The sequence below is a fragment of the Rhodamnia argentea genome, chromosome 9 (assembly GCF_020921035.1).
Source record: "Rhodamnia argentea isolate NSW1041297 chromosome 9, ASM2092103v1, whole genome shotgun sequence".
Lineage (NCBI taxonomy): Eukaryota > Viridiplantae > Streptophyta > Magnoliopsida > Myrtales > Myrtaceae > Rhodamnia > Rhodamnia argentea.
The window spans coordinates 20895051-20923017 of NC_063158.1; the positions used below are offsets into that span (position 1 = coordinate 20895051).

At 41.9% G+C, this 27967-nt stretch overlaps 4 protein-coding genes across 5 annotated transcripts; 1 reads left to right on the forward strand and 3 right to left on the reverse strand.

Annotated features, from left to right (window-relative positions):
• Positions 1–875: 875 nt before the first annotated feature.
• LOC115752987 (transcription repressor OFP5-like) lies at positions 876–27900 on the reverse strand. Its single transcript, XM_030691433.1, has 3 exons — positions 26650–27900; positions 4321–4341; positions 876–890 (listed from the first exon to the last, which is right to left on the reverse strand). Exon 1 carries the CDS (start codon positions 27796–27798, stop codon positions 26650–26652), a length of 1149 nt encoding a protein of 382 aa, XP_030547293.1. The 5' UTR covers positions 27799–27900; the 3' UTR covers positions 876–890; positions 4321–4341.
• On the forward strand, positions 1734–6782 carry LOC115752986. The gene is made up of 5 exons (XM_030691432.2): positions 1734–2162; positions 3170–4078; positions 4479–4679; positions 5425–5620; positions 6393–6782. Exons 1-5 carry the CDS (start codon positions 2046–2048, stop codon positions 6587–6589), a joined length of 1620 nt encoding a protein of 539 aa, XP_030547292.1. The 5' UTR covers positions 1734–2045; the 3' UTR covers positions 6590–6782.
• Positions 7902–11634, reverse strand: LOC115752989 (BES1/BZR1 homolog protein 4). 2 transcript variants are annotated; one of them, XM_030691438.2, is made up of 3 exons: positions 11200–11634; positions 8223–8983; positions 7902–8129 (listed from the first exon to the last, which is right to left on the reverse strand). In XM_030691438.2, the coding sequence occupies exons 1-3, from the start codon at positions 11413–11415 to the stop codon at positions 8126–8128; spliced, it is 981 nt and encodes a 326-aa protein (XP_030547298.1). In that variant the 5' UTR covers positions 11416–11634; the 3' UTR covers positions 7902–8125. The 2 variants fall into 2 exon arrangements, with proteins under 2 accessions (XP_030547298.1, XP_030547297.1); XM_030691437.2 differs by having other exon boundaries at positions 7902–8983.
• LOC125316730 (ribosomal protein S19, mitochondrial-like) lies at positions 20181–20848 on the reverse strand. Its single transcript, XM_048285874.1, has 2 exons — positions 20754–20848; positions 20181–20624 (listed from the first exon to the last, which is right to left on the reverse strand). Exon 2 carries the CDS (start codon positions 20600–20602, stop codon positions 20321–20323), a length of 282 nt encoding a protein of 93 aa, XP_048141831.1. The 5' UTR covers positions 20603–20624; positions 20754–20848; the 3' UTR covers positions 20181–20320.
• Positions 27901–27967: the final 67 nt, after the last annotated feature.

Consider the following 27967-nt stretch of genomic DNA (forward strand, 5'->3'; position numbering starts at 1 on the left):
GCACATGTCGTCGAGGGCTTCGCTGCGGCACCACCGGCACTGCAAGTTCCGGACGCAATCGGGTCTCGACCCGAGATTGGTGCACTCGGGCACTTGGCTGTTCTTCCGCCGAACCGACAAAAGATCGCGGCTTGACGAGGCCTTGCCAGGGACCGAAGGACCGGGGACCTGGGAAGATGAGAACTGGCAGAGACCGACAAGGATCAAGAAGAGGAGGACCAGGATTGGGATCTTGTTGGGAGTTGTCCTGGTCCCTCTTGCCATCGATGGATCGTGTATGTATCGCAGAACTAGAGATGATCTTTGCCTTTTTCCAACTCTGTCGTGCTCCTGAAGAAGAGGAGAGTCTTGGTTTGTGGGCCGAAAGAAAGCAGAGTCATTGTCGGACAAAAGACTCAAAACTCCAGTCTTTGCTTGCATTGCAGCTTCAGGTAATTTTCCACTAAGACTTTCATCACTCTCCATTTAATTTGAGTTGCTTAATTAATCTAATAATAGATATTTAGAAACTTTAAGAGAAGTATGTAGCCGACTACCGCTAATTAGTATCAGCTCGTTCGTTATTTGTCAATGACAAAACTAGTAGTAACACTTAAAATTTCTACCTAGGTAAAAAAAAATTACGAAATTTTCGGACCCAGTTGAACTAAGATATAAACTTAAGGTTTTGAATCATTTCCTTTTGGCTTGAAATGTGAAAAACTAATTGTCATATAGAAACTTGGTGTCAGCAACCTGTGACTACTTTTTAGCTACCATTGTCGATTGCTGGCCCATTGTACTAATAGCTATAGGCCGCCACCATCAACTGACCTCAATTGATTATGTCTTGCCGTAGTTGTTAATGCTCGGACCTTAGACCATATCTCTTTTGACTCTCTCTCTCTCTCCTCCTATGGAGATCATAGCCGTGATTGAGGTGGCGTGACCTCAAATTGAGGACTCGGAACTGCAAATTCGATTTTTTTGTTGCTCATACATGAGAGCCCAACCTCAAATGCAAAGCTTATTTGCGCTTGACAATACGTTAGATGAGTTTAGCGACAAACAAGTATAGTTGCGATGTGGGGGTTAGGCATATCGAAGCTAGCAGTGATGATGGAAAAGTTTGGTGGTGGGAGCGACATGTATGATGGTGCTTATGGCAGAGGGGACCTAAGTTCATGGTGATCGCCAAGTCTAATCATGGCGATGGAGGTCTAGTTTGGTGTCGGTGGCCGTGTGGTGTGTCCTTGAGTCGATGTAGGTGTGGCAACAACTGTCGATGGCAGTAAATGGTGATAACATATTCTAGCCTAGCGATAAGTGTTAAAAGGCAGGGAGCGAACAAGTGGCGGTCAATCGATAATTCATCTAGCTAGAAAGAAAGAGACATAATGAGAATATCATGCGAACTCTGATTATATAAATTAATGACAAGTTAATAGAATCAATGTGATTGGTTTATCGAAAAGAAAGAATGTCCGATTCAACAATTAAGTTGGGAAAAAAAATCAAGAATGGCATTGTACAAATAGGAAAAAAAAAGCAGGAGATAGCTAATGTCATTTCCTCGACGGCAAGTGATGTTCGGGCATCCGGAATTTTATAACTGAAGATCGAGGAGTGCTACAAAGCTAATTATTAGAAAGAAAGGGGAAAATCTTACAATATCCAAAACTTGGGGGGAGGAAGTCATAATTTCGTTGAAATATGGGGGCCCCACCCCTTCCGCTGGTCGAAAATCACAAACTCCACGCAAAGAAAACATAATGACTCCATGACATCTCCTCTCTCTCTCTCTCTCTCTCTCTTCTCTCCAATTCAAAAGTTATCGTCTTTGTTGCTGGATCATCGTTCAACCGGTTGCTTTCAGCGAACCCACGAATTAGCCAGCTTCATTCAATCGAATCGCTGAATAAAGGGGGTCTCCTTAATCTGTTTATCCTCATCGCTATCGAATTGATCGTTCCGTTTCCCGATTTGGCAGTCCCCTTTGAATCGTAGCCGGCGTGTATGCCGACCGTGTCGGTGTTCGTCGAAGGAAGCTCTTGATTCGCGTGTTCATGGAGGGAATCGGCTCGGGTCCCGGCAATCGAGCTCCAAAGGTCAATACTTTGGGCTCCGGGGTTTTCAGCTCTGTCGTCCCCGATACGGATGACCAGATTTCCGATACGTTGCCTGTAAGTGGGCCTGTGTTTTTTCCATCTCCTGTATTCGCTTTTGCGTGGTGAATTGGTAATCCTCGGGGTTTCTGGTTGTTGTGCAAGTGGTTTAGCAATTTCAGTGTGTTTTGGGAATATCTGTGGTATTTGGAATTCTGTCTTATGGGCAGAGAGAATCTGTCTGTGCTTCTTTCTGAATTCTGATTGTTTTTCTGTGTTGGTAGGACGGAAAGTTGCTGTGTGACACTGATAGTACCACCTCGATAGCTAAGGTTTTTCATGTGGGCAAGACCTTCTCTAATGCATTTCAGGCATGAGCCAATAAGGGGCAAGATGAAAAGAGTGCGTGATTTGGTATATAATGCTGGAGCTAGCTAAGCGATTGTGAATGATAGTTCACATGTGCTAGTGGAAAAAGTTTGGTGCTGATTAGTTTCGTACAGCTTTGAACTTGCTCGTATCACAAGGATCAGGACAAGGCATTCTAGTTTCAAGTCTAAGAATTGTTCATAAGCTTAGGTCGCATTTAATGGTTGATGCTTCCCCTTTGCCTTGAAAATTTTCCAGAGTTGGTTATCTCTGCACTTTGTTTTATAGCCTTGACAATAACACATGAGACACATGAGCAGAACATGAAATAGCAATTGGCGTTGCGTTGCTTTTTTTCTTTTGATGTAGTCTTTTTAGTTGTTGGGAGAGAAAGCAGCTCTGTCAGAATGTGGTGGATGTTGGTATATTCCGATGCTGACTAAAATTGTTGGTCACTCACTCGCGGGATGCAAATCTTGAGCTTGAGAGGCTAATATGACCTATTTGACAGTTTTTTTTTCCACTGTCTTTAGCAGCCAAACTTCTGGAGCGCTCTACTTTTTTGTGTGTAAAGAGTTAGCTTTTAGTTTTTGATGTAAATTGTGTATGTTTCGCGCAAGCTTTGTACTGAAGATTATTACTTGTGGATACTGACGAAAATAAGTTGAAACTAGGAAAACTTACTGTTTGTTATTTCCCCTTACTGCTGATGGCAGGATGGAGGTGCTGTTAGGAATCTATGGGTTCATGATGCTCCAATATCCGCTATTGATTCTTCGAGCGACAGGACTTCGGCTGCAAAATGTGAGGCTGAACCATGCCAGAGCAGTAACAAGGAGAGCAGTGGGAAAGGAGGATCAAAGAGTAATGATCAGAAGCCTGGAAAGTACTTCTATTATGATTCACCACTTCAGGAAGATACAGGCATGTGGATACCTGTTTCCTGTCCACCTATGTTGGAAAATCATCAAGAAGATTGGACTAGAAGTTTTTACTCAAATGGGGGTTATTTTCCAGAAGGGGACTTGGGGTGGAACCAGTACGTCATGGAAGAAAAGGAGCTTACTATGTGGGATGTATTAGTTGAAATGTTACTCGCAGCCCGAGGCAAAGTAAGTGCTCTTACTTCAGGTGATATTAGTAGTAAGTTCTCGTGGATGTCTACTCATCTGCTTGAGCAAGCTTGGCAAGAAATGGCTCAAACTCTCACTGAGGCCAGTTTTGGAAATGTGAGGGAAATTCTTGAAGCAGAGCCACCAAGATGGATGGCAGACAGCAGTGCTTCAGCATGTATGCTGTGTAGTGTGCGCTTTCATCCAATCATGCGTTCTAGGCATCATTGCCGATTCTGTGGAGGAGTGTTTTGTGGCGAGTGCTCTAGAGGAAGGAGCTTGTTGCCTGTAAAATTCCGGATTAGCGATCCCCAGAGAGTGTGTGACGTCTGCTGCGTGCGGCTTGAGTCTGTCCAGCCTTACCTAATGGATCAAGTAAGCCACGCTTCTCAGTTTCCGACCCAAGACCTGACCGACCTTAGTACGTTGAGATCCTGGATCAATTTTCCATGGGGACAATCAATGGAACATGAGATTTACAAGGCAACAAACGCAATCCGAGGTTATAGTAAGGTAGGGGCAAAGTTCAGATGATATTGTCTACCTCTTGATTCCATCTGTGTATGTCTTGGAACAGTTGGCTAGTATTGCCGTTGTTACTTGAAAAATAAACACTCTATGGTGGACGTAACCTTTGACGAGGGGAGCCATTTTCTCGTTATTGTTGGTGATGTAGTGATTTTATTTTAGGGATGTTTAAGTTCTTATTCAAATTATTCCATTAACTATTGATGCAAGATAAAGTAATTAAGAACTCTCTCTCTGTGGGAAATAAGGTTCTCTAAAATCAGTTGAGGATTCTCTTGCCTTTTTTTTTATATTTTTTTTTATATACTTTGGCATTAAAATTAGGTTGTCTTGCACTTTTCATGTGGTCATTGAGCTTATAACATGATGCATTCTGAATGCTCAGGTGGGTTCACTAAAACCTGAGAAGGCAATTCCTGATGCCATTTTACGACAAGCGAAAGGCCTTGCAATAATTAGTGTTGCAAAAGTTGGTATGATGGTAACTTACAATATTGGAACCGGCCTTGTGGTTGCTCGTAGGCAAGATGGCTCATGGTCTCCACCTTCTGCAATTTCTGCATTTGGAATAGGGTGGGGAGCACAGGTAGACTTCTTTTATGGTATGCCTTGATTTCAATTTCATCAATCTTAAGGGCCAAGCATCAAAACCAAGAATCGTTTTTGCTTTCATACGGTCTGCAGATTAACCATGTGAATCAACGTGCTCAAGTTGATTGCTTTAGTTAACAAACACCAGTTTAAATTTCACTCCATCTTTGACTGCTTGAATTATTGTTTGCTTCATTGCCGTGGTCTCTGTGAGGGTTTTCCTTTGTAAATGTCTGGTCTGTCATCCTTCTATTTCGTGGAATGTGCCATTTGTTTCTCCCTTTTTGGAACTCTATCGAAGAACAGTATTTCTCAGGGCAAGAGATGTTTGAACTTTTTGTCTGATTAATGTGGCTTCATTCAATTCTCAAGTTCTATTCTGCATCTTTGTTCCCTTTCTCTGAATTTGTCTTTTTTGTTTTTTGTGGAAGTGGGAGAAGTCCCTGAGCCAGAGATTGCCCTCTTCTTCCTGATAATCATTCCATCTCTGTTAGCATCTCTTTGGCATTAACAGCTTCTGCTGGTGTGGCTTGAGCTCAAGCAAAGAAGTCCTGGATAAAACATAAAAATCAACTAAAGAATTCTTTTGTCGGTTCCCCGATAACATACAAGAATAATAGTAAAAATCAGATACACAAATGAAAAGATTGTCCCCCCTAGAAATGTTTGTTTTTGTGTTATATTTTCATGTAGAGATATCCTTATTCCAGTCAATACTAACCAGTCAAGGGTGATTGCAGGCTGGAGGAGAAGTGACAGACTTCATAATAGTGTTGAGAACAACCGAGGCTGTGAAGACATTTAGTGGTACTGCTCATATTTCACTTGGGGCTGGTTTGAGTGCGGCAGTCGGTACCATTGGAAGGACTGCTGAAGCTGATGTACGAGCAGGGGATGGTGGCTACGCTGCCTGTTATACGTACAGCTGCAGTAAAGGTACTCACCTATTTAGCTATTTTTCCTTTTAAACTGTGGATTTTTCCTCTGAACTGATTTTGGGGTACGTTTACATCCCGCTATGCAAAAAAAGAAAAAAAACTGAATTGTATCCTATGATATGAACCATTTTAATGTGATAATAATTTCTCTATTCGTATTTAGTAGCTTTCTAAGTGGATACAATAACGGTCGCGGGACATAAAAAAACTGCTCATTTTGCGAAGGATCTTGTTCTCTTACTTTCTTTCTTCCTCATATGTCTCTGTTGCTGGGGAGAGGTATGTAGTCTAGCTTTTATGGCACGGGTAGCTATCCTTAGGCAGTCATGTAAAAGCACATTCTCAATTACTTAAAATGCTTTTGCACGAATGCTATTTATATATTCAATAAAATGACGATACTTTTACCTTTTCAGCTATGTGAAGCTGTTTTGATTAGATCATCGTTTGAAATATTTTCTGCAAAGAGCATTTCTTGAGAAGCTCACTTGTTGCCCATTTCTCAGTGCCAAAGAAAGGGGAAAAGAGAAAGACATTAGTTAAGAAAGCTTCTGCAGTGATATTTTTTAACAAGCGATCATTTGAGAGAACATCTGAGTTTGTTTTTTGATAGATCTTGCTTAAATCTAGACAATCATAGTGCAAAGTTGGATGGGTCTTGTTTGTATTCCTCATTTTCCTGTCATTTCATTGCCAGCAGCCCGTGGGGGCTCGTTCCGCTTTCTGAAGTTCTTTAATTGTTCTCGGCTTTTGCATGAAATGATTTGCAGGTGCTTTTGTTGGATGTTCCCTTGAAGGCAGTGTTGTGACAACGCGGACGAGAGAAAATTGCCGATTTTATGGGAGCCAGTCAATAAATGCATTGGACATACTACTTGGTTCATTGCCGAGGCCGCCAGCTGCTGCCATCCTTTATAATGCGCTCGCAGACATGTACCAGAGGCTGGAGTGGTCATTACCAAATTAGTGCCGTGCAACTTGGCCGGTTGTCCCCGAAACGGCCTATGGAAGTGCTGCAATTCTTTCCACTGTAAAGTTGTCTATTTTTATCAAGTGTACAGCATGTCCAAACTCATGGCTAGGGTTTCAGGAGGAATATGTAAATAGTTATAATTGCTGGGATCAATCTCTCGAATGTACATAAAGCTGTCCATTTCATATTTGGTGTTTCCTCGAGGAATCAGGGAAGATAAAAAGTGATGTTAGCGAAAAAGGAAGACGCCCCTCTTTTCAAATTGATTGGAGATTGGTTGGGCGTGTCCACCTCAATGATGGAGGAAATTTGCCTGATCGTTCATGATGAGCAAAGATGTAACAGGTCGCGTGGTCCTGACCCGAGTTACAGCCCTTCTTTATAACTTGTTCGGGATTGCACTCGCTCTTCCTGTTTCGAAGCAGCGCATATGGATCATTGCAATTTCGTGTTAATTATCTCGTTGTGTTAGATCTATGTTCCCATCTAATCTCTCTCGTCAGTCGAATGGCGGGGGCATTGAGCATGTGTGATGAGGAAAGTGGTAATGTGAATGAAGGAAAATGAAGCGGCTCGATAAAAAGACTCGGGACTTTACGTCGATGAAATAAACTCTCTACAGAAAACCATGTCTCGCCCTGGCATATGGTCAAAGATCGATCCGAGAAACCAAACGGGAAATGGAGGGAAACCGCTGGCCATGCATGACCCTAGGACGTGGTCTGTTGCTCGTTGAATCCATTGAAGACAATGGCCCTGCGATAGGGAACATGGTTTGCTATGGCATATGTTCTTTACCATCTGGAAATGTGACCCCAAATTTCCAGATGGCTAATTGGGGTCTCATTTCCAGCAGATGGTAAAAGCTAATGGCCGATAGCCTCATTCATCTACCGGTCTGCCCGACTACTGTATGACAGGAACATACCGGACCGGTCGGAGTCGCAATTTGACTAATACCTCGTGTGGAACCTGCACCAGAACTAGCTCAAGAATTTTTACCATAGCAGCAACAGAGTTGTGAGAAACAACCTAAGCGAACCATATCAGGAGTCACAGCTCAAATCTAGAAACGTTGCCATGTACTTAAGAGATCATGGAATAATGACAAGTTTTCAGCTGACCAAGCAAGAAGCCTGCAAAAATGTAAAACCTCGCCGGCACAAGTGAGCACTCTTACGATTATATATATGGATGGAACTTCACAATGGCCCAATGACTGGCCATGCGCAAAGCAGAAACAGGAGAAGATAAAAGATTTTAAGCTTCTCAGCTTGCGCAAATTTACAGTAAAATGTGGACCAAATGAACTTAACTCGGGAGCGAAGCCACCCAAATATTTATAACTTAATTTTCAGTTGTCCTTTTGCAAGGAAAATAAAAAGGAGAAAAGAAGAAAAACAGCTACTCCTAAACACTGCATTTCCAGCCCGCATGACTTGCTGCAACAACATGACTTGAACCATGTGAAAAAAGTAGAAATTTGCACATAAATAGAAGTTGCCAACCCATCCAAAGAGAACTCGCCTTTTATCTGCATTGACCATGTCATATCATCAGGCCAAGAGGGAATTCAAACCTCAGCAGCATAACGTTACCTCATCAACCAGTTGACTCATGATTCTACCTGGTTCTGGAGTTCCCAAGCGTGAGTTCAAGATCATCAGAAGCATCCTCGTGAATCCGCTCGCCCTCCCAGGGCTTCACCAAGCCTGTTGCATTACTCCCAAATGCAAACTCTGTAGCCATACTGTCCGACATGGGAATATCTGATGAGAGGTCAGCACCAGCAGCAATTGCTGGAGAACACGTCCCACTCTGCCCAGGAGTCCACATCCGGGACCCTGCACCAGACAAAGCTTCCTCCTTAAACCCAAAAGGATTTCGGGCAACGAGGCTGAATGTGGGAGAAGATGGCCCACTTTGAGGGATTTGGATACCAGCAAGCCATCCTGAATCAGGTAAGGCCTGACGGCCAGGGCTTGGGGGAGTGGATGAGGGGAAAACTGAGTTATGCTGTCCAGTCCAGGCCATGGAAGCTGTTGCGTGATCCCAGTGGTTTTTGGCTCGGGGAGTCCGGGAAGTTGGAGAGCTTAATGGAGGAGTAACTGGAGCACTTATTGAACCCCCAGGAATAAAGAGATGATGGGGTAGCTTGGATGAGGCCGAGGATGGGCCTGATGAAAGATTCTTCAGCCACGGAATGAGAGAATCCGCATCAGGATTTCCATGGGGATTGCCAGGGTATGGTGATCTGGCAGGGCTCGGGAAGGAAGATGAAGCAGGACTAGGGTTGTAGGACGCACAGGGGCTTGGGTGGTACGAGGAGCATGGGCTCGCTGATGTTGATCCTCCCATAATGTCCATACGTTCCACAGGTCTGCATCCCTGAGCGCAGCATTTAAAAATTGGATTCATCAAACAATCATCTAAAGTAGTACTGCCAGTATGTTAAAAAAAAAAAAAGAGTACTGCCAGAATATATGCATGCCAAGGTTTGGGGATGACAGATTAAAATCCTGAAGTCGATATATAACTAAATTTGAGAGATGCCATAACGGTGATCACTTGATTTAACCAATTTTTGCAATCTCTTAATTCATGCTTGCTGGGAGACATTCCCTTCTTTCACAGATATCCACCAAGCAATAAGCATGTCATCCAGAAATCTGGCACAGAGACAACCCCTTCTAAAGCACGTCATGGAGAAATCTGGCAGAGTTCGCAATCCTTAATAGACTTCCTAATACCTATCAGCCTCAAAAGCAGATGGTGCTTATGGCAGCTAATCTACCATTTTCTGACTTGCAATTATGGCTCGTAAAGTCTAAACATACTTCTATGCTTCACCGTGAACTGTATCTTGTTTCTGGAGTTTCTTCACAGAAATTTTTCTAATCATACGGAAAAGCAAGCAGTGAAACGAAAGGGGAACAATCTCAATGCTCAAGGGTTGCTAGAGAAACTGAAAGCAGATATGTGCACTTTTGTGCAAAAGAGCAAATTTAGCCAAATAACAAGGGCAAGACGGTAACTGACTTGCAGATCCAGCCACAAAAACTTTTTTAAAGAAAGACAGCATCGTCAAACAGCCGATCTTTTAACGGTTGACAAATGGTGCCATTGAAGTAAATCCCTAAAAGAAAACCCATCATTTTCCGTAATCTCACAAAGACTTCCAAACCCACATTTCATACTCTTTTCTCGGCCTTGCAAATTCACGCAAAAGGAAGAAGAGGAATCCGAGGACCCCCCAGTCCACCTTCAAAATTCAACCATCGCCACCCAAAGCAGCTTTTTCTACAATTACCCTTTCCTATCTCGTATCCTGATAAACCCGGGAATCTCGGATAATCATTGATGGAAAAGAAATGAAATAAAATGCAAAATAGACGTTACTTGCCCTCATTGGTTGTTCAAATCACAATGACCAAAACACCCTCTTGATTAACATAGGATGTCTGTGTGCGTCAGGGTCCTACTACTGCTCCTGCAGTGGTGTCGTCTGGCAGGTAACGGCGATTCGCAAACGAAAAAAGAGAGAGAAAACAACCAACAATCTCTGAAAACGAAGTCCTTTCAACCCGAGAAAATCCACCAGAAAAAGAAGGGAAAAGTTCTTCCCCGTCATTAAAGACAACACGGCCGAAGACAAGGAAAATTAAAAAAAAAAAAAAAAAAAAAGGTTAAAGGAGCTTCATTTCGCGTCGAAGGAAGAGAAAGTCCTTAAAGCCCAGACCCCAGAGACAAATATGCCCCTCAAAGCACTTCAAATTTTCACTCTACGCAAAAAGGAGAAATGGGGGGTCATCAAGGCAAAGAGGGGCATGGACATTCTCGTCATGTGACCAATTCCGCTGCGGCTGGTTCTGCTTCTGCTTCTGCAGAAGGGTCTCAGATTCAGAAATTTTCAGCAGTTGTATGGAATCTTTAATAAAGAGAACTCTCGTGTTTCGTGTACCTCCCCCATCTGAACTGAAACAAATTGATCCTCGTTCAAGCATGCTTGGCTTTCCTTCGAGTTAACCCAGATTTATCTCTCACTAATTTTCGATAAATTCATATGTGTTCATAGACATTCATCAACTAAGACGAAGCAAAAACGAGGTCTGATTTAAGTTTCAAGCACACGCATTAACGTGCGCCAGTGGACACGCACTCCGGCGCACGATAGCTCCCAGCGAGCCTCGATTGGCAGATCGATCGCAGCTCCATTCATCATCATCATCATCACAATGATCGAAAGGACAAAAGCAAGCCCGTACAAAGAAGGAATTTGCGAACAGAGTTGCTCTCTCTCGCTCGCAGCTCTTAGCTCTTATTTCCAGCTTTCAAACTCTCGAAATCGCGCTTCGACGCGATCTAAAATTCCAAAAGAAGAAGCAAGTTGCAGTCACAGGTAACATCAACAGTCGGCGATTGAGGTTGATTTTCGCGGGTTTTATCTTTAGTAACCTGCTCTCTTAGCTCTCATTTCAATCTTTTCAAACTACTCGCAACGACGCATCGACACCTTCTAAAGAGAAGAACAAGCCTCCGCAAAGGGAAAAAAAAAAAAGGCAGTAACCGTCACAGTCGGCGATATGGAGCTGAGTCTCGCTTACCTTCCTGTAGGTGGTGCCGTCTTCCTCGACGGTCCAACCAGCCTCCTTGCAGAGAGCCTTGAGGACCTCGTTGTTGTCGCAGTGCTTGGGGAGCTTGTAGTTGCCGAACATCCGAAGGCCGGCGAAGATCTTCGCCGCGATCGCCCGCCTCCGCCGCTCCCTCCGCTTGTTGTTCTCCCTCTCCTTCCACGTCGGAGTCCTAGTCCCCGACGTCATCTCTCACTCTCTCTCTCTCTCTCGCCTCGCCTCGCCTCGCCTCGCCGCTCCTCTCCTCTCCTCTCGGTGCGGCTCCGGAATCACAAGAAAATGGAGTATTTTCTCGGGAAAGTTGCGAGATTTTCCCGAGAAAGGGGAGGGTTTTTGGGATCTTTTTCTACAGGAGCCGTTTCTGTTGGAGAGTTGTTGTGCATGAGGCTGTGACGAGACGAGTCGGTTCGGGGAGAAGGTGGGCTAAAAACAGGAGGGCCGAGCGTAATTGCCCGTGGGGATGGGGGAGAATTACGAGAGTGCCACTGCCGGTTTGACTCACTGAGCCAGTGACTCGTGGCTTTTCCGCCATCCGGAATCACGGGGGCGGCACGTGTCTCTCCGACTTTTCGGAGGATATAAAGTGAAGAAGAGAGAGAGGCAGGAGCTCCGAGGATGCTGCTTGGTGCCCATGAGGAAAGGCAACCATGTTGTTGGGATTAAACGTGAAGCTTAAAAAGCCAAAAAAAAAAATTATTATTATTATTACATTTCCTTTTCTTTTTTTTCAAATGTATGTTCATAGTTATACAACGCTACATCGATAATCGAAAAATAAAATATAAGCAACATCGCGATACACGACACATTACGCGTCGATGTGGCCGAGGAGGTTACAAGGTCCGGCAATTCAACTTAGGATATTAGATAATGCACGAATTTGAAACTCTTGACTAAATATGTAAGGCTCGACACCTGCCGATAAAAATTACGATTACCCATATGAGACTTCAAAAGTTATTTTGGCAAAAAAAAACACAACCATATTAAGCAACCCCACTTGTCAGAAAGCGATAGACAATGAGGAAGACCTTCCAATAACCTACCCAAAAAAAAAAAAAAAAGTTCGAACTATCGATCGAGGCAGATCGGATCATCTTCTAAATCTCTTACTTTGATACCATGAAAGATTTTATGGGACTACGATCAACCGCTCTAAAATTTTAAACCGATAGAAAATGACATGGTTTAATATTTATATATTCCAACAATCTTCACCACCCAAAGTGTAGATTTGGCGAACGAAACACCAAGCATCGCTCGGTAAAGAGAGGATACTATTCGGATCTGAACTCGACCGCGACAAAAAAGGCTGTTGCTTTAACCACGGTCGAGGGGTCGAATTCACTGGCGGTCGACATTATTTTCGCAAAAGGGCAGTAAGGGGAATTCATCGATGTGGATATGATTGAAAAAATGGTGGGGGATCAAAATGATGCCGAGGGTGGTGGTGGTGGTGTGGACTGTGGTGGGATTGCGAAAGCGAAAGGTTGCTCGTCCTGCTACTCGGGTCAATTCACAAAGGATGGCGAAGGAGAGGAAGAGGCCAAACTCGGTCTCCCGCTTTGACCACAGGTCGCACTCAAAAAAACCCTCACGCGCCCCCCTTTGAAACCTGCCCGCCTGTTCCCCTTTTTTTAAAAAATATCCAAAACTGTTGACAATTTTCATGTTTGTATATAATAAGAATCTTGTCCCCAACTCCAACCTTCCCTCCCCCTTTCTTTCGGAACGGGATCCCCTAACATTATCAAACAATATCAAGGATAACAAGATCGGTCCGGGCCGTCCAAATAAGAAATGGACGGTCCGGATTGATCCACGTCACTTTCTTTACAATTTTGAAATTTTTCACCAAAAAATATCCTCCCCTTTTAAAAGATGATGCAAATGAAATGGACGGCCCGAATCCCTCAATGTCACCCCTACCTTTATGGTAGGGGATCCGGATCATGTTCTTTTCCCTTCCTCTCTCGAAGCAATGATTACATTATTGTATTAGCCTCAAAAAACTTCACGATAAAGAAAATATTTAGTTTTCGTGTATTTAATGATTTAGGAAAAGTGACTTCCCTCTTGCCGGAAAGGGGAAGTCGTTTTTCCCTCAATTTAAGGTCGATGCTTCTGCTTCTAGTCCATGGAAAACATTTTCGTAACTCGATTTAGTTTTCCAAACATCGGAAAGTCGAAAAGCAAGTTTTCCGAAACTGTTTGCCTCCAATCAAACGGGCTCATTTTTGTTTCTTGGATTGAATGGTTTGATATGCACTCAGGCAAATGCTTCAAGACATGTAATAACATACCCCTCATCAGGAGACGTTTGTAAAAAGGCTGATGATGTTTCGTGCCGGATAAAATTTGCCCATACGCTGTGTGCGGGAGGCGATTTCTAGTCTCCCATTTTGGCTTTTTAGTTGACACAAAACGACGCGAAAAGTACGGTTTAATGTGCAGTGCCCATCCCTGAAATTTTTAGTTTGTTCAATTCGATGCCCGAACTATCGATAAATGCTCGATATAGTCCTTACGTTTGCTCAAACGACAAATTCGATGCTATTTGATGTCGTGGAGTACTATATGCTCAATTGAACTTTTAGAAAATGATGAGTCAATATATCTATCATTTTTATCCATCAACTTTAGAAAAGGAAAAAAAAAAATCCAGGGGTTAACGTGTACATTATTATTTGATGGTGTGCAACTATTTTTTTTTTTTTTTGGTCTACTGATTAAATTTAACGGATTGGAAGCAAAACAGCAAATTCTATTGACTTGATTAAACGTGAGGATGACATTAGACATTTTTATACAGTTTAAGGTTTAAATTGACTATTTTCCTCAATTTCACGCGGGCAAAACCAAATGACTTTTTTAATCTTCGTTGATCACCGTGATCATGACCTAGGAAGCACCGACATTCTCCGAGAGCATGCGTGTCGTGTCGGACACTCTGCGACATGCGATCGACATGTGGTCGGCGCTCTACATATGCTAGCGACAATAAATTCCATATCCCGACACGCCATTTTGACATGCACGGGGTCAATATTAAGTAGTTTCAATAAATTATGGGTCATAACTACGGATCTATCAAAGACATGTATACTTAAATCATATACCTAAACACCCACAAATTAATACACCCAACCACCCAAGAAAACTTAATCATGAATCCTTAAAAGAATTCTTAAAAGAAGAAGAAGAAACTCATCGTTGATATTTGTATAAATATATATATGATAATTTATCATGTACGTATAAATCAAATCGCGTGTTTCAACGTATCGAAATTATCTATTTTTTGATAAGTAACTTATCGGTGCGTCATGTCATGTCGCGTGTCGATTCAATGTTAATGCTACTTAGATCATGACACGCTCAACAATGGTAGATAATAATTTGGCCATTACGGGATAAGTGTCCGGTAGGTGTCTTGTCCATCCCTCCGACCCTATTTTATTTCGGCTGAACATAAATTTTCATTAGGTCTATTATCAATATAAACAAAGATTTACACCATTACTGTTAGATTATTAACATGTGAAAGAATTCAATTACATCAATTATCGCCAAGTATGCTCGTCAATTTGCACGATGACAAGCGTGTATAAATTTCCCTTTCACTGACAATTGACAAACGATAATGAAATCGTTACTAAAGGCTCTGTTCGGCTCACGAAAAATAAGTTAAGCGAAAAAAAAATATTTTTTTGAAAATGATCGCTCATATCGCATGAAAAAAAAAACGAGTTGACAAAAAATATTACCATTGTCTATCAAAATATTTGGACATAAATTGTTATTGATAATTTAAAAAATATTCGGACATGAATTATTGTCGATGATTCAAATAATTTTCATTGGCTAATAAATGCCAATAATTTCAAAAACCCAGTTTTTAAAATAATTTCTGCTGCTATTTATTCCTCATTTCATTTCTTAATCAGCAGCTAGACTGCTACAGGGCACTCGGATAAAGATGAAGGCTCCCCCTCTCGTGTAGTCTTTTTGACACTTTCGTCCCCAAACCGAGACGGCCCGCGCACGTGCCCCACGTGCGCGGGCCAACTGTGGATCACTTGAGGCTTTTTGTAGGACTATAATTTCCGTATTTCCGTCAAAATATTTTCCCAAATATAGGAAAAATTATGTTCGACCCACCTGTCATACGACTAACGCGGCGTAGCCGACCAATCACATCGCTCGCCCGATGCACCTCTCTGTAGAATTACCGCTTTTGAGCTTTGAATTCGTTTCGATTATATAACGTACACGTGGACCGAACCGTTATATTAACTTCTTTTTTCGAAGATATACGTTTTAAATGTTGCTCCAGAATTACTCGTACCAAGTGGTTTTGCGTCTTCACTAGCTGGACCGAGAAAGTACCTGTCCACATAATATGATTCGCCATGTCCAGATTCGTTACAGCTCATAACTATCGATGAAGGCGACTCTCTCGTGAACACGAGCATTCGTCGAGATTCCGACCTCTCGCAAGTTCGAAACCCACCGAGAGGTTCCTGTCTCCCAAACCGAGCGTCTTCGTCACGCACCTTCGGCTCCTCAAGGTTTGCACCTCGATTTTTTGTTGTATTTTTTGGGGTCAAACAAACGGAACCGTATGCTTCTCGATTAGGGGAGGAGCACACGCACTCTGTGAATGTCGATCTTAGGCATCATGCGGGGTTCACGTGGGGCTTACTTGCTAGGGCTCCGGCGAGGGCGGACGCGCGAGTGTCGTGTGCCGCTGTGGCGTCGTGCGCGGTGGGGACCGCCATGTTCGGCCAATCTGGCGAAATGATTGTGCGTTTTGAGGGGTGGTGTTGGGGGGTGGGTGGTGGGCTCGCGTCACGCACGATATGCCGGCCACCCACGAGGCATTGCCTTTTGTCCCTTTTTTGACGAGAGTTTGCCCTGTTTGATTTTCCCTTTTTTTTCTTCTTTTTTTTTATTTTTTTGTTTTTGTCTTGTTCTTTTTTTATTTCCTTGTAATCTTGCAGCTTCTCGGGCGTCAGTTTTGCCTTTTTGTGGAGAGAGACTGAGATTTTGCTGGGTCCGGACTATGGATCGGGTCGGCCCATTTGGTCAAATATGTCCAAGTGACCATTTAGGAAGCACCGACACTCTCCGAGGCCTCCGTGTTGTGTTAGACACTCCGATACTCGTGTCCGACACTCCGACACTCTCTGATATACACGCTATTTTAATTGAAAGCATTTTCAATAAATTAAGGGTTAAAATGTAAATCTACTAAAAAAAAATATGTATACTTTAGTTATATACATAGCCACCCTAAAATTAATATATCCAGTAAGGAAAAAAAAAAACTTAATAGTGAATCTCTAACATAAGAAGAAGAAGACGATGAAAAAACTCATCAACGATACTTTCATATATACATGATAATTTATCATGTTTATATAAAGATATACATTTAATATACGTGTCCCAACGTGTCGGAATTCTCTCTTTTTTAGAAATAACGTGTTGGTGTGTCGTGTCGTGTCGTGTCGCGTGTTGTTGTTGGTGCTACTTAGGTGACCATCATCTCTCTTTTGGGATAGTAGAATGCCCACGTACTTGATTTCATTTTTTCATCGGTTCGATGTCGTCTCCGAAATTTTTTTTTTTCCCTTGTATTGTTTTCGTTCATGTTATCGCCTTCGAAGACAAAAATTAGGCCCCAAGCCGATACCCTTGCGGAAAGAGTGGCGAGGTTGCGACCCTTCAACATGGTTTCGGTCGAGGGGGTTGCGGCCCGCGCCTAGGCACGATAGCGAGGTACAAATTTACCGACCCTATCGAGATTGGACAATTGGGAAAAAGTTAAAAAGATATGCGTCGTTATAATCTCTTTTAAGTTTGGGTTCACCTCATTGCAAGAAGGCCTCAAAGTCAAAATTATAGTTAAAAACTTTTTTGCGACGATGAGACACAGTAACGCGACGTGGCTAAATCGAAGCGGGTCACAAAGCTCGTCCGGGCTTTCCAAATGATTTGTGTAGGCCCAAGGATGGTCATTGGTTAGCCCACATTGGATTTTCATCTTCATGGTTCGGCCTTAAGGGTACGTTTATTCCGTGAAAAAATTTGACATTTTTAAGAAATATTTTTCAAGAAGTCGCTTTTCAAAAAACATGGCAATATGCTCCGGGACTTAGCTGAGATCTGAAAATGAATTGGAAATTGTTCTGTCCATTATTCGTGCGGTACGAGATCTACACGTGTCATATCATCAAATTTTAAATCAAAGTTCGATCGAATTAAAATTTTATGACACAAATGCTTAGCCTGAAAATATTTTTTTTTTTTTTTTTCGGGGATAGCAATGAATGCCCATGCTTGGTTACGATGATCACCAGCCAATTATTCTAACAAGCAACATAATCAAACCACATGCCCGATCCTAATCGGAAACGATAATGGACAGTCAATAGAGTAGGCAAGAATCATGACATTTTTGGTGAAGGACATTTTCCTTAGCTTAGGCTCTAATGGTGGCCGTTTTCTCTGTCTGGGTCTCATTTTTGGTGAAGAGGACATTTTCCCTTGGCTTTGATTATTAAATTAATTTGGTTCTCTTTTTTTATTTTATTTTCCACGTAGATGATTATTTATTTTCGATTGGTAAACTTATTAACCGACATGCCGTGTCGAGGCCGCCATGAACAAATCGGATCGAATCGAGCACTCTTTAAGAGACATACGTTGGTAGAATACTACGTGAGCGTTAGTAGAACTTCTGTCTCCCGCACGTTTGGTCAATTAATGATGTCACATGTCAAAACTAATTTATACGCCCAAAATATGAGTACATTTATCTAAATTTACAGAATGATATTCTTGTGATTTTTTATTAGACGACGCGAATCGGTAGTAAAATTCAAGAATTAGATACAACTGTTTCTATAAAATCTTGTAATTTGAACATTCCTACTGTAAGAATTAAGCACGGTCTTTTCTGGTACAAAATGAGGCAATTCAAATAGGTTCATTGCTCCAGCCTAGAATAAGATCATTTCTTGTTTATGTCGCAATTGATGTAGAATCACGATAACACTGTTATACGATTCTATTACAGCAACTGAACTCATCGGACATACTTTCGAGGAAAATAATGATGCATACCCGTCTATGTCCTGTATCGCATAATTTCTATTCAGCATACTACTCACAGAGCAAGTGATGTATTCATCTGAAAGCAGAACACCCATATAAGATGTAAAATCTCTAACAAAGATGACATTATAAACATTTTCGATTCTTGGGGATGAAGCTCAACCGAATGATGCAAAAACACAGGACTCCACTTGAACCCCTAAGCTAGAGGGGGCCGGTTCAACGGAACCGCCGGTTCCGGTTCAGGAACCGGCGGTTCCGGTTCCAAAAAAAGTGGAACCGGAACCGGCCCTTGAAGAGCCGGTTCCGGTTCCGGGTTTGGAACCGCCGGTTCCGGGCCGGTTCCGGTTCCGGTTCGGAACCGCCGGTTCCAAAGCCCAATTACTCTTTTTATCAAACCTACTCCTCTTTTTTTTTTTTTTTTTTTTTTTAAAAAAACCGGGTTGGAACCGGCCCGGAACCGGCGGTTCCGGGCCGGTTCCAACAATTTACGAACCGGAACCGGCCCTTGAAGGCCGGTTCCGGTTCCGGGTTGGAACCGTGGGCCCGGTCAACGGGCCGGTTCCGGGCCGGTCAACGGGCCGGTTCCGGGCCCACGGGTCCATTTGGCACCCCCTACCCTAAGCATTCTCTCCACAAGCTGCCCATCAAAGACAGGTTGAGCATACAGAATGCACAACAGTTTGAGCTGCGAATGACCCGGGGAGCTGATGAAAGTAGGAACGGTTTTAACCAAGGCGAGCATCGTCGAGTTTTGCTCCGATTAGACTGTACAAACAAGCCTCTGACTAGATGAAACTCTAGTCGATTGGGATGGTGCATTTGGTGAGGAAAGATCTGGCATTGGTGTTTGATGGGAAAATCAAGCCAGCACTTGCTGGATCTTCAGAGGTAACTGAAGCTGCAGCCATCAAAGACAGCAGCTTACAACGGATGGAGGGCAGACCCGACACAGTACAGTCGTAGAGATCGTCGGGGAAGAGCAAGGCTTTGCAGCTGGCAAGATCACGCTACAATCGAAGATGATATTAAAGCTCTGGATTCCTGATTTTGTGTCTGTAGGTGTGGATATTAGTTAGAAAGCAAGCAAATGAAAGTGCAAACCGGTCAGCAACAGATACATATGCATTTGATCTTGACCCCCTGTGAAGTGATGCAGATGCTAGTGATGCACCAAGAGATGCATTCGAGATTGTACAACACGAAATAGGTAATCAAAAGAGACAAACACCCTCGCGCTGCTGGTCTTCGCAGGGCGACGAGAGCCATCAAATTTTATTTTTTTTTTAATCTCACGGATGCATACTCACTTCTGTTCGAATTGCCAAATTCGACCAATCCAGCAAAACTCCTAATGTCCATTTTTGTGCTCAAGAACTAATCAACATAACACAGGCACCTACTAGCAAAAACCCTCGTACCTCCGGCGATGCAAAGCCATAGGTCACTGCACAATGGAGACTCGGTAAGAACTTGCAAATAGACCACCCAATTCCATTGATGAACTCAAGAAATGCAACATACAAATCCATATAACACAAGGAGAAGTATATCCCAATGCACTTATCTACGCGATCTATTGCTGAACTAACCAAGGTTTATTAACCTACAGAGATCAATCACTAAGCAAATTTTGCTTTAGCTCTTACTTAGACACAACTCAGCATGAAGTAATCCATTCCAAAGAACAGTATGGCTCAATCCATGCGTGGATCGAACCTTCATTTCAGTAACACCCAACTTACGGGATTAAGATGAAAGTCAATCGACACTGCGAATTTCAAAACTTAAGTTGACTGACTCTGCATCCTTTTTTTTTTTTTTTTTTTATGTTTTCCAATCTACTACTTCCCATTCATTTAATTCCAGATTTCCATCTCTTTCATCGTTGGCCCTAATCATTCCCAACCCAATTTGAATGTAAACCAGAGTCTTAATGGGAACCGGAAACGGATCATTACCCAGTCGGACTCTACTTCTTGCCTCCCTTCTTGGCCGGCGCGGTGTTCGCTCTGTGAATCTTCCGCTTCCGCGTGAGAGCGAACTCGCCGAACTTGTGGCCGACCTTGTCCTCGGTGATCTTCGAGCGAACGAAGTTCTTCCCGTTGTAGATCCGCACGGTGGTGTTGACGAACTCCGGCAAGATGGAGGACCGGCGCGACCAGACCTTCTTGTTCGCGAGGAGGTCTTTCCTGTCCTTGATCTTCGAGAGGAACGCGTCGACGAAGATGCCCTTCCATAAGGATCGCCCCATTGCTTCGCTTTCGGTTCGCGCCCTAATCAAATTTGCATTTTTTTTTTTTTAACTTTCCAGAACTGAAAGGAAAGGAAACGAGAACAACAACAGAGCCACTGTTCAGCAGCTGAACAGCAAGACGAAGATTGAGAGAGAAAGGGCAACGGACCTTGAGTCCCACGGAGACGGCGACGGCTACGGCGATGGCGCGGCTTAGACAGGACTGCAGCAATGAGGAAGCTGAGTTCAGAGAGACAGAGCAGACGTACAGAGAGGAAGAGAAGAAGATGGAGGCGGACAAAGCCCAAGAGAGTTTCTAGGGTTTTCCTTTGCTCCTCCTCCAATTTTTAGAGGGGTACTTTAGTAAATTCGTCTTTTGTAATTGATGAGCACTTTTTATTTTTGGGTTAATACGACGAAAAACCTCAAACTAGTAAATATGCGATAAATTTGCCCTAAACTATTTTTTTTTACCACAAAAAATCCAAACTGATATGCTTGTGATAAATTTAGCCCAAATTGGTATACCTATGATAAATTTACTTTCCGTTAGTTTTCGTCCAATCTTTGTCTTAATGATGAGTTAAAGACATGTGACAATTAATGGGTATACTAGGTTGGGGTTTTACTCTCTGTTTGTCATAGGTGTATTAAATTGGGATTTTTCGTTGTATTAATCTAATTTAATGAAGGTAAATTTGTTACAACTGTACTAATTTGAGACTTTTCGTGGTAAAAAAATTAATTTATGATAAATTTATCACAAATGTATTAATTTAGGAATTTTGGTAGTCAAAAAAATAGTTTGAGATAAATATATCACATGTGTACCAGTTTGAGATTTTTAGTGGTCAAAAAAATAATTTGAGGTAAATTTGTCACAAATACATCAATTTGAAATTTTTCATGATATTAATCTTTTATTTTTTAAATGTTGCATTTATAGATAAATGTGTGAATTAATGATCCTATTTCACCTCAAGCACTTCAATTTATTTTTTTTAAACGAAATCTCTCCTATAGACAACACTTCCAAGTAAAGCCAAATCTTGACTATCTTTCTCCATGGGCTAATTCCCTAAAAAAGTCCCAACTTTGGGTCTAATGACGATTTTGGCCCGATCTTTTTTTTTTTTTTTTTATCTCATGAAAGAACACCAACTTTAGGTCAAATAACTATGTTGGCCCAAACTTTTTTTTGTCTCATAAAAAATATCAACTTTAACTCCGGTCCCAAAACTGGCCCTCCTTAATTTAAAAACATTAGTTATCAAACATGACAATTTTACATCATCAATAAATGGATTTAAGACACTATTCATCGTCTTCTTAACACGAAATTTGAAGTTGTTCATCTGCTTCATCTATGGCACAACTTGAAGGGCCACGATTAACCTATTCATTGTCTTCTTTGCTTCATCCGCAAGCATAAGCTGTTTAATTGGAATCCAAATGTGTGTATTATCACCCATGGAGAGACGCCATGGTCAAGATCCGCCAAGCTCATGACTAGAGCCTTATTTTTTTAACAAGCCCAACCCTACCCCTTCCCCGAAGCGAATGAACAACTCCGGATTCTGTGCCAAGAAAAAGATGAATGGTGATTAATAGTATCTTAAATTCACGTCAACAAGCCATGAGGATTTATTGATGACGTGGAATTGCCATGTTGGACAATTAATGGTTCCAAATTAAGAGGGGCCGGATTTGGGACTCGAATTAAAGTTTGTGCTTTTTCATGGGATAAAAAAAAGTTCGGGCCTGAATCATCATTGGACCTAAAGTTTGTCCTTTTTTAAGAGATAAAAAAAAAATTCAGGCCAAAATTGTCTTTAGACCTAAAATTGGTGCTTTTTTAGGGTATATCAACCAATTTCGTCATATTTTTTCATCCGTTTATTCCCTTTAATTCGTAAAAACTTAGAAATCATGTAATAATATTTTGGGAATATCTTTTGAATGTTAATTTTTCACATGCCCGCGACGCGTGTGCATTTGTGCTAGCACTCATTGCGTGATGTACGTACAGAACTTTCACATTGCATCTATAAAATTCTTGAAACGTCTACGGTTCGACGAAGTTTGATTAGCTTCCAGCCAAAATGTCATCAATTAGAAAAACAAAAATGAATTTTTTTCTTTGTATATTGAGTAGTTAATATCGAATAAGTTCTAGTAACCTCCCAAGGTAATTTTCATGTTTGATAGCAAAAATTAGGCATACCATATATATATATATATATATATATATATATATATATATATATATATATATATATCAGCCCTAATCCCATCCCACCGAAAATTCATAAAACTCGCCTCAATCTTGCGTTTTATCAAAGAGATAGACTCTTCTCTTTCCAAAAATATTAATGAATAAGACTCGACTTATGACCCAAACCGACATTGATCCATCGTTACAATGAACCAAGTCCGAAGTTGGCTTGTAATTCATATTTGAACTAAGGGTGATCGGTTCCTTGTCTCATCCGGATGGTCAATCTGGTGTGGTTCTCCGACAATCCAATCATTGCACCGGTCGCACTTTTGTGTGTGTGATTCATTATTAAATTTTTTTCGTTAATGACATATTCATCGGATCGCCTCTTGTTAATTGCATCGCTTTGTCGCTAAATCTGAAAGTCGGTACTAAGCATCCTAAGCATTTTATATTTATATTTAAGAGCTTTTTATTTTAGACAAAAAGATATTATTTGGTCTTGTTCAAGCAATCTGTTTCCCCTTGAAATCACTAACTTGATTGACAGTAACCGGTTCCAATTTTATGAAACCGGACCCAACCAGCCAGTTTGGTCCAACCCGTGTGATTCCCGATTCGATGAGTAAATTATGCTAGGTCTTAGTTTGAACCATTAAATTTAAGTAAGTGGGGTCTCAAAACCATAAAAAAGTAGAAAGGATGTCTCCAGTACTAAGAAAAAGACATTCATTCACCTCGCTAATTGAGACAACGAGCACGTCCGGTCCGACTGATGTGATTTTGCTGAAATTACTATTTTTGGACAGCAACAATAGGAATATAAGTTCTTTATTTAATTTTTTTTTTCTGATTACTATGACACATCTTTTATCCTAGAGAAGGTTTGATCTAGACATGACCACGGACCGTGAACCGGTGGTTCCGGTTCATGAACAGGTGGTTCCGGTTCATGGCCATGCTTGATCGGGAACCGGCCCTTGAAGGGGCGATTCCGGTTTCGGTTCGGAGCTGCCGGTTCTGAGCCGGTTCAAGAGCCGGTTTCGGTTCGACCTAATTTTGGGCCATTGGGACAAGAAAAGAGCCTTTTTCCCTTTTATTTATTTTTTGGGGGTTCGGAACCGGTTCGGAATCGCCGATTCCGGGCTGGTTTCGAATTTTTTTAAATCGTAACCAGCCCATGAGGGGCCGGGCCAGTTCCCGGTCAAAACCGGCCAGTGGCCATGTCTAGTTTGATCAAAATAATCGTACGTGTTACTATTCCCATTGTGCCAAAAGTCGCACCATCGTCAACGGTTCCCATGAACGTCCACGTATAGAATAATAAAAATTTTCTGAAAATCAATCTTCCAAAAAAAAAAAAAGAACATTTTTTTTTTGTTAAGGAAAAAAAAAAAAGAAGAAGATTTTTAATGCCACGAAAAATGTTAAATTCCTATATCAAAATTTAACTTAAACTAATTTTTGGGTCACCAAAAAACTCAAACTGGTACATACGTGACATATTTGTCATCCGTAAACTTCAGTCAAACTTTAACGCGATATCGTTGATCCGGATGACAAATGATAATAATTCAATCTCACGTAGATATCTACGTCAATTTGGGGTAAATTTGTCATAGTTATATTGATTTTGAACGAATTTGTCAATAGTGTATCTGGTTAGTTTTTTTGTGATATTAACTCAAAAAAAAAAAAGTAAGACAATTTCATTGCAGTTATCAAGTCGTAGTCTTTCCTTAAAATTCCAATAAATAAATAAAAAAAACTAGATCTAACCATCTTCGCATTACAATATCAGTCACCTATTTTCGAGAAATTTATTAAGCAGCCCAATACGGAAACGCAGCTTTGTTCGCGGGTTACGGGTAACCATAATTTAAAAAATCGAAGTATTGCTCGGTTAAACCTCATCAAAATCATAAGAAGCGAAAAAAGGGCTTGACCTCTTCGGCCGGCTATTCGCTCTCACTTGCACCTAAGCCAACTAGCCCCAATGCCTGGTCACGAAGACTCAGCCAAAAACAAGACAAGGTATCATAAATGCCTAAGCTAACCCTAGTCGAAAACGAAGTGCAAAATAGAGCCATCCTTTTTGGGGGCTAAGAGGCGAGCTACACAAGGATGGGAGCAACAAAGGCAGATCAAACGATTGAGAAATTTTGAGGGAATGCTTGCTTTTTTTTTTTTTTTGGGGGTAGCTTAGGTTGTAATTAATGGTTGTTGTTTTCATTGGGTTATGATCTCATTTATTGCATCCTCTTCTCTGGCTGGGGAAGATGAGAACGATAATTCTTTGCAACTTAATTATTTATAGGTGCTCTTGTCCATGTTTAAAGCATGGGTTTTATTTACAAAAAAATAAAATGTCTTTTAATTACAAAAAAATGGAAAATATTATGCTTTTACACATTTGAATTCTATGAATATCATGATGTAATCGGACACTTCGAAATATTTTCATCTTTATATATGATGTAAGCGGATACTTTGAAATATTTTCATCTTTATATATGATGTAATCGGATGCTTCAAAATATTTTCATATATATATATATATATATATATATATATTATGTTAGTATAGTCGACTTAATTTTTCTATTTGGATCAATCGTAATATATATAAATTCTAAAATGTCTTTCTCTACTTATAATGGTAGTATATAGTCAATTTTCTTGCATGAACTAACATTATATATATGTGTATGTTGAGATTTCAAAAAGATTTCGTTTTCATTTTAACTTTCTTGGCGAATTCCTTAGATTTGCATTAAAAAAGAAAAGACTCGTTCCATTGAATTTGGTGCGTTTAATGTCCAAAAATATATTTTGTTATTGTACATACAGATTTCTTGAGTGGACAGAAGAATTTTTTGGTCAGCAAACCAGTTTAAAATACTGACAAAAAAAAAAACCAGGTTAAAATACTGACAAAAAAAAACCAGGTTAAAATAGATAAATAACCTAGGTTGAGACTCATCAGTTGTTAAATCAAGAGATGTCGAGAAAGGCATGAGCTTATCTGCAACTTAATTATATCAACCTCTTACTATTGTACTTACTAATTAAGAACCCTAGATAAGTGAGTCTAACGCCAACCATAGACCGATTGATATCGGGTCGTACATCATATATATAATCGGAGCATTCTTTCTTCGTCCAAATTGGGATAATAAAGTGAGGTTAAAAATTTGAACATACAAGGACAACTTATAGCAGGGTCTCGAGAAACTTCCTAACCCCCCAAATTCCGAGCTCTCTTCGAGGAGTCTGGCTGACTCTGAACCTATGTGCCTATGACTTTGTTATTCTCACGAGCATATTACTCCATGAGGTTCTTAAGAACATGAGATGTCCGGATCACTATTGTTCAAAGCATTTAACTTCCTCTTCAAGATCACAAATTTAGGGGCCTTGAGCAAAAGGAGGAAACAAAAGAAGTAAAGAGCAAAGCCCAAAAGTCAAAGAAGGCACACTTTTTGTGGGCACTTGTTCTTCGAATTGTTCTTTCTTTTTTGTCATGACCCGTTTGAATTCTCTCCCCTTTTTGCTCTCAAGAGAATATGATGACTACCTTATACAAAACTGACTAAGCAACATGATGATGAAGCTGTGAAATTTATATTAGAAACATTGTCGATCAAACTATTTGTTATTCGCTAATAGACATGCGATCCTGCTCGTAAAGAGATGGGGGTGGAGCTAAAGAGTATTAGATTCGGGTTCGATTTCATGAGCGCCGAGCATACTTGTGCATAGAAAAGATGAGTGATGACTAAAAATATATATATATCTTTTGTTCTAATTTAGTAAAAGAGAACACCCGAGTTCTCTCAGCAGCTATTCACCAGTCAAAACAAGCCTGGTTCAACTCAAACCAGACCTGCCTGAACACCTTGATGATGAGCTGATGATACTCCTCCGAATTGAGCGTCAAGTAACAAGCCAAGAGCTCCTCCATGTCCTCCGACCGCCGGATCCGCCTCTCGACGATCATCTCCATCATTGACTCCCGGAAGTCTCTCTGCGGGTCGCGCGAGCACTTCACCACTGCGAACCTCTCCAATCTGCTCGCCTTGGTATTCCCCGCCCCGCCGCCCTTCTTCGTCCTCACCGACTTTGAATTAGTCTTCTTCATGTCCTCGGCCGGCGATTGCGGCCTGCGCACCTCAACTCTGGCGGTTCTCGGGGAGTGAACTCGGACTCGGCTGCTCTGCTTTGGCCTCCGCCGTGGTAGCTCCCTTCTGCTTATGTAGAGCGATTTCCTCTGTTTCTCTCTGCTCGTGTCGCCACCGGCGCTTGTGTCCACTGGTTTCTGCATCTCGGCAACCGACTCCAAAGGGTACTCACTGTCTTCAACCAATTTTCGCGATGGGATCGAATAATTGGACGGAATGCGGTCCTGATTCTTCGCTTCCAAGACCTTTTCATCGCTTCTAATTCTGAGTTTGCGTTCCCTTTTGACCTTCCTTCTCCTTGGAGTCCTCAGCTCTGCTTCTCTCTCTGAGCTCTCTACTTTTATGTCTGGCAAGCTCTTCGATCTTCTCTGACTTTCCCTCCTCCTCCTGATACCCGACCCCATCTCTTCGAAATTGTTGGTCCCCTTGTCCCCGTCCGACCTGCACCAAATCGGCCCGAGCAAATCCCCGCTGAAGTCGCCTTCCCCGTCCAACATCCTTCTTCCTCTGAAAGACAGCCTCCAGAAACCACCATCGCCTTCCAAGAACCCGTCCTCTTCTCCCCCTTCGACCCCTCTGCGTTTCGGAGGAGAAACCACCTCCGACGGAGAATTGTAATGCCTCGTCGCGGGGCTCAAACTCCCCAGCCTCAGACGACGAACGCGGCGATCACGACCGTGGCCGGAGCGATCGGCGCCAATTTTCCTGAGCTTCAAGAGCCAGGACGAGAGCAGAGAAGGGCGGGGCGAGGACGGAGCAGCTCCCGAGAAGGGCTCGACTCTCCTCCTCGTTGTTCTCGATCTGCCCAGCTTCATAATTCGGGCGAAAAGCTCTGTTCTCGAGGATGTCGAGCAGGTTGCAGAGGGGATGTTTCGGGATGGCAGCAAGAAGAAACAGAGGAGGTCGATGGTGATGATGGAGAGACAGAGAGAGAGAGAGAATGTGGGCGATGATGTGTGAACGTGGGATCGAGGGTTGGGGGGG

Excerpts from the sequence above, each read along its gene's own strand:
- LOC115752989 (XM_030691438.2), bottom strand. The coding sequence starts at position 11,415 with ATGACGTCGGGGACTAGGACTCCGACGTGGAAGGAGAGGGAGAACAAC. Across the intron at positions 8,984-11,199 it reads ACGGCACCACCTACAGGAAG|GGATGCAGACCTGTGGAACG; the intron begins GTAAGCGAGACT and ends TGCTGCGCTCAG.
- LOC115752987 (XM_030691433.1), bottom strand. The coding sequence starts at position 27,798 with ATGAAGCTGGGCAGATCGAGAACAACGAGGAGGAGAGTCGAGCCCTTC.
- LOC125316730 (XM_048285874.1), bottom strand. The coding sequence starts at position 20,602 with ATGGGGCGATCCTTATGGAAGGGCATCTTCGTCGACGCGTTCCTCTCG.
- LOC115752986 (XM_030691432.2), top strand. The coding sequence starts at position 2,046 with ATGGAGGGAATCGGCTCGGGTCCCGGCAATCGAGCTCCAAAGGTCAAT. Across the intron at positions 2,163-3,169 it reads AGATTTCCGATACGTTGCCT|GATGGAGGTGCTGTTAGGAA; the intron begins GTAAGTGGGCCT and ends TGCTGATGGCAG. Across the intron at positions 4,079-4,478 it reads CAATCCGAGGTTATAGTAAG|GTGGGTTCACTAAAACCTGA; the intron begins GTAGGGGCAAAG and ends CTGAATGCTCAG.